A 9,726-nucleotide genomic window follows, 5' to 3' on the forward strand; every position below is an offset into this window, starting at 1 on the left:
TGTCCAGTGAGCACTAAAATGTCACTACATGAGTCCTTACTAAAACCAAAGCAACAAGGTGAACGATGTCTTTGAGATTCAATCTTCTGAACTTACGTTCTTTAGTCATAGAATATACTAATGATACTGTAAGAAGACTGGGTTTTAGTAGTGAGTTGAAAAATCTGTCATAAATTTCTTGGAGGAAAATTTGGGAGCAATCTGAAGACGGGATACACCTGGTGCCTATGATCAATGCAATTATATAATCTTTCTTTTGTTTAATATAGAGGAATCATTGTCTCCCCCTTCGTATTGATCTTACCATTGTGAATATTTAGTTTAAAAGGAAATGTGTGTTAGTATGTTTTAAAGACTATAACCTCAATGTTTCATATTGTGAGCACTGTGTCAACTTTAAATAATGCACAAATGTGTCTGTTATTGAACTGTACAAACTGACACAGGCCCCATTTCTTGATTTGCAACTTATTTCCAATATTGTTTTAATATCATTGTCAACATTACCATTTTTAACTCTGCATTTAGTTAATCCACTAAGCTGTACAAATGATTCAAAGTCACTTAAATCCTGCTGGAAAATGCAGTAGTCATGTGTAACCTGGTGAACAGTGACTCCTACCTAACTTAAGAGTTCCTGCTTCTGTGTTTACTGTATATAGCAAAGTGATATCTTTGAAAGTAAAAGAGCTGCAGAGTAAGGCTTCATGTCTCATCCAACATCTTGGTTGCTACTTGACTCATTCTTCTGCCCTTCATCAATACTAACAAGAAATGTAAGGGATCAAAGACAGCCATGTCTGTGCTTCTGTCTCGACACACATGCACAGAAACCATGGGGTTTTGTTCCGTATCAGGGTTCTTTGCTTTTTCTTGTTTTCATGACACAAAGTACATGAAATATTGCGGCATTTGAAACATCTGCTTAGTAATTTTGATGTTTCTTGTTTTAACTGATTAAAAGTGTTCTTTTTACAAAACAAATAATGTTTTGCAGTTGGCAAACACTCAGACCTTGAGTTTCAACAACAACAACAAAAAAAACCCTTCATAACATCCAATGTCCTAACTATTTTCTTGTTCTGAGATAATTAGTCATTTAGGTTGCTTAGTTTGGTGAAAAATCTAAAGACCTCACACAATTCCTAAACTATGAATAGAGAACACAAATGCACCTAAAGCTTTAGGGAAATCTCTTTGGTTAATTCTTCAAGATAACACTGAGACATGAACTATATCATCCTGCATCTATGGAAGCAGATATGTGTTTTCTCCCTCTGAGATTGGTATGGTCAGGATTTTGATGAAACCAGCTAACATGGCCATAATAGAAAGGCCTCTGCAGACACATGTGAATAGCAAAGTGTGACAATTCCCTTTATTTTCTGACTGCTCTTGTTATAAATTATGGCTTTTAAAGCTCCTTACCATGGCTTATACCACATCCTTGATTTGAGATATCTCTCTTTCATTCTGGTGGAAACTGAACATTCTACAAATATATATCCATTGTAACCTCGATTGCTTTAAAAACAGCTGTTTCTGCAAATAACACTGATGAAAAAAGACCCAAGTATGAATCTGTCAGCACTGTTCATTTCTGTGAATATTGTCTCTCTCTGTGTGTGTACACATGTATGTGCACATATGTGTACATTGCATGGTGTACGATTTGTACGATTTAGGTGATGGTCAGAAGATGACTTTTAAGACTGAGTTCTGTACTTCTTGGGTTACCAGTGGTCAAGTCTTGCATAGCAAGAAACTTTATTCTACAGGCCATTTTGCATATCTTGGATGTTTTAAATATGGTAGTTACTCAAATTTGAATTCTCACTCATGATTTTCATTGTCTTCTTATGTTAGAAAAAAAATCTTTTTCTTTTCAAATTTGGTCCCTGAACAGTCCTAGACTTCCACAAAAGATACAAGAAGCAGTTTACTCTCTAATTGGCAATAATCTCTGTCATACATATTTCAGCATAATTTAGTAAAAGAAAATTTTACTTTTATCTTCTCAGATATATTTGTTGTATAAGTCAAACATTGTTTATGTCAAATATGTGTTATATAAAAAAGCAACATGCTGTTAGTCTTTATTTTTGACAAAATTGATTTTGTTATTTGGTTATAATGTATTCTGTGTTAATTCAAGGCCCATGTCTGTCTCTTTCTATTGCAAGGCATGGAACCATGTAGCTTGTACACATGGGGGCCACTGCTTCCTTCTGACCAGCTCCCAGATGTGCACAGCTCCTGGTGAAGTTACTTTTTTATTTGATATAATGGCACATCCTGAATCAATCTTTATAGTAAAGAATATTAAAACCATTTTTAGTAAGAAATTCTGTGTTTATATAGATTTCCCAGAAGAATATTTGATAGAATAATATATTATTGTGCCATCTTCTTGACCACAGAAATCTGGACTGCAGACAGAGAAAAATCACAGCTGTGTGAAAACAATCCTGTAATCAAGATTTAATGTTGGGTGTGCCCTAAGTTAGCTAAAGTACAATGATTACATTGTGGAAGGAAAGCAAGTAAAAATTTCTAAATCATATTTATTTTTAGGCATCTATTACCCATAGATATAGTGGTTACTGAGAGTTAGAATAGCATTTATTCCTGTGAATTCACTGTAACCAGGAAGGGCAAACAAAATTATGAGAATAGGACCATTTCTGTTGTGCAAATAACCAATGTAGAATAACTTCCATGGTAACCATCATGTTTCTTCGATATGATCTGGGCTCTATATGCCTATAATATGGTGCTTCTCAAACTTGAACATGTACTTATAAGTGAAATATGACCTTATAATATCAGACATCATATATTAAACAAAAACCCACCCCTAATTTTAGTGAACGCAGGGTTAGAGCTCACCTATTTTTCATAAGTACCTGATTATGTGCAGGGCGATAGGCTGCACATTTTGTATTCTCATGTGTTATTCACTCTGACAGGAGAAAGGAGAGAGACAGAAGATGATGCTCACTGTAGGTGTTTGTGGGTGCATGGTTTTTCTAATGAAGCCAATGTCCTAGATTTTCCTTGTGTGCTACATGTATGCTACAGCTGTCTTCCCTGAATCATGGGCTGCTATTGGCATCACGCTGCCTTCTTTGCTATTTAAATCATTATTAGGTAGTTCTAGGAAATGTGGATGTTGTATCTATTTTCATGGACATACAACACTGCCTTGGATTTTTTCAAATTGATATGTTTTGCTTACACTCCATTCTGAGCTGAGCACTTGTTATGTAATGACTCGTGAAAAATAAGAGCAACCTTTTCCTTCACAACTTTGTACTGTGAATGAAGAGAAGAAAGTTGCATTGAAAAAAATGACTTAAGGAACACCTTAAACATCATGTGTGTTACGAGCACCAGTGATATTGACTTGTAAAAAGACATAAAAGATCCTTATGGGTAAAGAAAATGAAATTTAAAACTAGGCCAAACAATTTAAATGTGCTAGCATACACTAGAAAAGGTTTCACTAAAGAAGAGAAAGAATAAGAACAGAACAGAAGATGAAAGAACATGGAGGAAGCATCACTCCTAAGATATCATCTCGCTGTTGTGTGAAATGGCTCAGTGAGTGAAGGTGCTTATTGTCAAGGATGACTTTGCTTATGGGACTCACATAGTGGGAGGAAAGAATCCACTTTTACAAGTTGTCCTTTCACTGCAACATATGCCGTGGCACATGTGCTTCCTGTGTACATATGCACACACACAATAATACATACATGCATGCATACATACATACATACATACATACACACATACATACATGGAAGAGAAAACAAGGTGGTAGTGCCATGAATGGAAGCAGACAGAATTAGGGAAGAAAACATTTGTTTCTTTTAATATTCTGTATGTCCTCATTACTTGCCCTCAAAGATGTAATGGTTGCATGAACTATGACACATCTTAAAGGGTTTGTTAGATATTTAGAAGAATGAAGAAATGCATACATTTGTGTTCCTGTAGCCTGGACTCATAAATGATCTTTCAATGTTTGAAATAAGACACCCTATTATTGTTGAAAATTTTTATAAATAAATTTAAAAGTCTGCATACCCTTAAAATTATTAATTAGTATGATACTTTTTTCATTGAAATAACTGTCTCCATAAGATAATATGGGACAATAACTATAGTGTGTGTGTGTGTGTGTGTGTGTGTGTGTGTGTGTGTGTGTATGTGGGTTTGTGTGTAACTTTCTACCTATTGCACTGGTGGTGCGGCTTGGCTAGCTCCCTGGCCACCATCAGGTTTCTGCTCTTAAGTTCCCATACTAATGCCAGCTGAGGCGCCAGCCCAGGATCACTGCCCTGGCTCCACGAGACGTTAGCATGGCTGCTGTCTCTTCCAGTCAGCTCTGTGGAGTCTATGGCTCTAAGCATGGCTCTTGGGCCAACTCTACCATCTTCATAATGCTCGGCTCAACCCCCAACAGTATCCTTCGTGCTCGCGGTACCCAGTATAATGAAGACTCTTAATGTTTAAAGATTATCGAGTGGATTTATATATCAGCAAACACTCCATACACAAGATGTCCACATAATTAGAATTGGTACCCAATATCCAACCTTTTGGCATGAATAACTATTGGAGAGTCCTAGAGACATGGATATCTCCCATTATCTTTCCTCTCCTCCTCATCTCCTTGCTCTTTTCTTTCTCTTTCCAACTCCCAGCTCCACCTACCTCTTCTACTGACCAATCACCGAGTTCTACTACAAATACAATGGGCAAGAAAAATTCCTGCCACAATATCCCAACGCTGAATTCAAATGTTTCTAATACTTTTTCTGCACTGTACTACATAAGGATGTTGTTTTAGTTCATTCGACTTTACATATCATCAGCATAACGAGTCCATCTTTGCTCTTCTTAGCATCAGGGGAAACATTTAAGTTTTGAAAATGGTTCATATTTTGTGGTGAACACAAATACTAACACTGTGCTTCATCTTCCATATGATAGGAAATACAGTTTATAAGTTAGCATTAGGTCTTGGAATAACAAACACAGTAACTCAAAAAGATACATATCGAAAAGTCACTGACCTCCAGAAACCATCAGTTCCACTCCCTGCTGTGGGAGACAGTTTGTCATGTTGATCACCTGAGCAACTCATGTCATGGACAAGCAATATCCATTCAGGGTCAAACGAAAGCTCTAAGGCAGTGTAGATCATCATTAGTTTGCTAAATAAAAGGTGGAAGATGCCACGGAAACCCTCTGTGATACACATGCATGGAACGAGAGGCAGTGAGGCAGTAAAAGGATGTCAAGGAAGGAGAGATGTGGGGTTAGAGGACAAGGACGTGTGCAGTTATAGCAGTTTCTCAGGGAGAGATGGCACCAGACATCGAAAAACCCCCACGCCAGTGAGAGAGCAGAGGGCCCACAGTTCTAGTAAGGAGGACCTGAGAGAAGGAATGGAGAGCAGAAAGGTTTGGGGAGGTCTGCAGTGAGACCAGGTCAGACAGATAAGTGTGGGGTCTAACTCAGGCACAAAAAACAATGAGGACAAAACGTGTTTTTCTGGGTCACCACTGAAGAAATGTTGATAAGGATTTGTTACAAGTTGTCTATGAGGAACGACACATAGATAGGTGATAGGTGAATAGATAGATAAATAGATAGATGGATGGATGGATAGATGGATGGATGGATAGATAGATAGATAGATAGATAGATAGATAGATAGATAGATAGATAGATAGATAGATGGAGGATGGATGGATGGATGGATGGATGGATGGATAAATAGGTAGGTAGATAGATAGATGGATGGAGAAATAGATAGATATAAATATTCATCAATAGAGTATGCGAGTCCTGGAATGATTATATAATTTTCAGAATTGGGACTGTAGGAAATGGAAGCGGTAGGTTCAGTGGAAGATGAGTGTATCATATTTACTAAAGGACAGTATAAATCTTAGTATTGTTTAAACTAACATAAAGACAAAGGGCTATCTATGTGTAATGGATGATATCTTAGGGAACCTGGTTGAAACAAAGAAATAGAAAGGTCACAAGTACATGGAATTAATTTCTTTTTAAAGACTAGGAAATCTGATGAAGAAACAAAGAACTTAAGAGAAGAATCGGGACAGAGGAAGAGCATGTAGCACATGCTCATGCACACACACTACATGGACTTGCTTGAGGAGAAAGGCACATCAGCAAATGCAATGGTTCCAAACAAAGGAGGCTGCCTTTGAATTGATATCATCCAGGGTGCTGCAGACACAGGCTGAAACAGATGTGGCGTTAAGGGGAGGCTCACAGTTGAACTCAGGCTGTATCAAAGTCTAGCTTAGAAGGAATGAGAATGGGTAGCAAGACAAGTCTCTTGAGAGCTCATTGTTGGATGCTTAGTGTTATTTATTTTGTACTTTAGCAAATATCTTCTAGATATTAAACTCCTGTCTCGATGCTAATTAAAAAAATAACTTTAAAAGAGGAGTCAGTAGGCCGTGTCAGTGCTCAGAATATTTTTATGACCAGCTGTTACTACAACCATCTGTTCATATGCAGAGAAGACACCTTTGGCTCAAAGAGAATCAGAAATAAAAAGGAAGAATATCTGGAGCAAACTGTTACACCCTCAAGCTTCTGATTCGGCCTATATGACCAGAAAAATTACCAATTGAAAGTCTCACAGATTAAGATTTCCTTATGTATAAGGGTGGAGTTTCTGATGAAAGTACCAATGCCATGTTGTCTTTATGTGAAAGTCTCAGTTTTCAGTCTGGCATCATCACGCGTGTCTTCTGCCATGCCACTCTGACCAAGGCTGGTCCCGTAGTACCCCTGCCAGGATCTTCTACTGGGCTACAAATAGTCATGATTGTATAGTCTGCAACTTGTCTTTGTATCAACAACAGTGAAAGCAACTTTCTGTTTAGTATTATCACAGGGAACTCTTCCTGTATGGTCTGAATTGCCAATCTTCCATGACCATAAAATCACAGAAATCACAAAAACACATGCCTTACCTAGCAGTATCTATCCAAGCAAGGTAGAGGTGGCCATGGGCAGCACTGTGCAGAATGTTCTTGACTGTATCTTCACTCAACCTTCACAGCAGACTTTCTAGTCACTAGATTATTCCCACTTTTATCAAGAAAAGTAAGGCAAAAAATAGACATAAAGGCCTTCAGTTGCCGAATTATTAGCCATACTTGTATTTGAAGTTGGCTCTGCCTAATATCAAATCACATACCGGTATTGAAGACACAGTATGACCTACCCATTGAAAGCCTTCATATGGCTTTCTTCTCTGAATTATATGCATCTATTTGTAGAGATAATATGCATGTTTATGTCCAAAGCATACAGGGAGTTTTTTGATCATCAAGCATATCTTAAAACCTGCCCTACACTATAGGTTCCTTTGCAATGGAATTTGGATGTCATATTTTTGCTTTTAAAAGTTGTTAATAAAGTCTTAACAAGGATATTGTGGTGTTCACTGAAATATTTTTGTGGGTGGTTTATAAGAGACAATCAATGAAAGAGTCCCATCATTTAATCAGTCCTACAGAAGCATTCCGTAATGATGACGGGAAGTATAGAATCCCATGGAGGAACCTGGGGAGTGCTATTGGCTCTGTCCATTGAGACATGTTAAATATATATATGCACATATAAATATATATTATATATTGTATATATTATATATAATATATATATTCATCCCTGATTCTCTTCTTTAGTCTCCTCTTTAATCAGATTCATTAGGGAGAAATCTCTCTCACGCATGCACTTGACTCCTTAACGTATTGGTGGGAAATGACCTCACGATCATTGATAAAATGTAGCTTCCAATCTAAATAAGTGCAGGGTTCATTTAATTACTTGGTACATTTGCAGATCACAATAATTATATGGTGTGATCATGAAAGGGAAAGAATATGTAATCGGGAGGAACCTACGTTGATGTTTTCTGGATCATACAATTCTCACTGCTCTTTACTTACCTGTTTGTTTGATTTTGTTTTCTCAGGTGAAGACGGATGACAGAGTTGTCAAGATGGACTTGGGCTTGCTCTTCCTCAGAGTACGCAAGTCAGATGCAGGGACCTATTTTTGCCAGACAGTAGAGCATAGCTTTGTCCATACTGTGCGTAAAATCACCTTGGAGGTGGTCGAAGAGCACAAAGTGGAGGGGATGTTTCATAAAGACCATGAAGAAGAAAGACATCACAAGATGCCCTGCCCTCCCTTAAGCGGTATGTCTCAGGGGACAAAACCTTGGTACAAGGAATTCTTGCAGCTGATTGGTTACAGCAACTTCCAGCGAGTGGAAGAATACTGCGAAAAGGTGTGGTGTACAGATAAGAAGAGGAAAAAGCTTAAAATGTCTCCCTCGAAGTGGAAGTATGCCAACCCCCAAGAAAAGAGGCTTCGCTCCAAAGCTGAGCACTTCCGCCTGCCCAGGCACACGCTGCTGTCCTGAGGGCGCCCTCTGCCGGCTGCTGAGGAACCTAGAATGGAAATGTTTTTTTAAGGGGGGGAAAACAGAAAGACTGAAAGCATGCCAAGTCTTTCCATTACTTCAAAAAGCTTTCTGTAGTACTGGGAGGCGGGGAAGGTGTTTTAAGTTATTCTGCATACTCATCTGACTGAACAAACCTCTCACAGTACTAGTACTTAAAACGACTGTATTGCTTAAAAGGCTTCACGTTGTATTTATCAACATATGGTTGGGGCTGTAATTTTTGACCTTGCTTTTCAGGGAAATTATTTTACCATTGGGATATGTATTATAACTATAATATTAAAGAAAAGGTTATAAGTTGTCATAATCGAGAAAAATGTAAAACTAAATCAGCTCTAATCTTTCTGGAGGTTTTTGGGTTTGATTTATTTTTGTTTGTTTGTTTTGGTTTTGGTTTTCTTTGCAGCCATGAGGTAAAAATGTACAGAATATCAGATACTGTAGGATTCTCATGTGAACTTTCTGGTCAGTTGTTGATTTTTTTTTTTTTTTAAGCCATAAGTTTTAAGCAGCTGTGTTGTGGTTGCTATAAACTGTACAAGAAACCTGCGACCCATCGTTCGGAGACTTGTTCTCTTCATGGGACGCTCACTGAATTATGCTAAAAATATTTCTGTTTTATAAACAAGACATATCCTTTAAATTTCACTTCAGTGTGGAAGGAAGGAAGATAACCTCTCAGAAAGATATTTTTAAATATTTTCAAACCATGAAAGTAGAATTCTGTTAACAGGTCTGTGCTTCCCTCTTGTGGTAGAAGAAGGTATCGTCTCTCTCAGTGCCGTTTCCACAATCACCCTGCAAAGATTTGAAAACAAAATATAAGAAAGTAGGCTTTCTGTCCTTTCCTTTGACAAGAAGACATTCTGGAAGTATGTTTTACCTGTAAAGAAATTATCAAATCATTCTCTCTCAGAAACAAAATCTTTCTATTTTATATTTGCTTCTTGGATTCATTTTACTACTGACATCTTCAGAGAATTATTATCTTTGTCTTATAAATATTACCAAAATTTATATTTTTCAGACTGTCTATTTCTTGAGTTCTTTCCTCTTTGTATTTTAAAGAATTAGCAATTTTCTTTCTAAAATATGAGCTTTCTGAGAGTTTCCAGTTAGGTAAGAGTAAAGCCACTGTCATGTACATAAAAACAATTATGAATACTTATTCAGACCTAAATTTAACTATTTAT

General features: G+C 37.3%; 1 protein-coding gene across 1 annotated transcript in view; it reads left to right on the forward strand.

Annotated features, from left to right (window-relative positions):
- Window positions 1–8,643, forward strand: part of Sema3e (semaphorin 3E) — a 43,517-nt gene extending 34,874 nt beyond the window's left edge. The window contains exons 14-15 of the mRNA XM_076913179.1: window positions 4,320–4,488; window positions 7,977–8,643. Coding sequence (XP_076769294.1) covers window positions 4,320–4,488; window positions 7,977–8,491 — 684 coding nt within the window. The 3' untranslated portion in view covers window positions 8,492–8,643. The remainder of the gene's footprint in view (window positions 1–4,319; window positions 4,489–7,976) is intronic.
- Window positions 8,644–9,726: the final 1,083 nt, after the last annotated feature.

Source organism: Arvicanthis niloticus, chromosome 15 (genome assembly GCF_011762505.2).
Source record: "Arvicanthis niloticus isolate mArvNil1 chromosome 15, mArvNil1.pat.X, whole genome shotgun sequence".
Taxonomy (NCBI): domain Eukaryota; kingdom Metazoa; phylum Chordata; class Mammalia; order Rodentia; family Muridae; genus Arvicanthis; species Arvicanthis niloticus.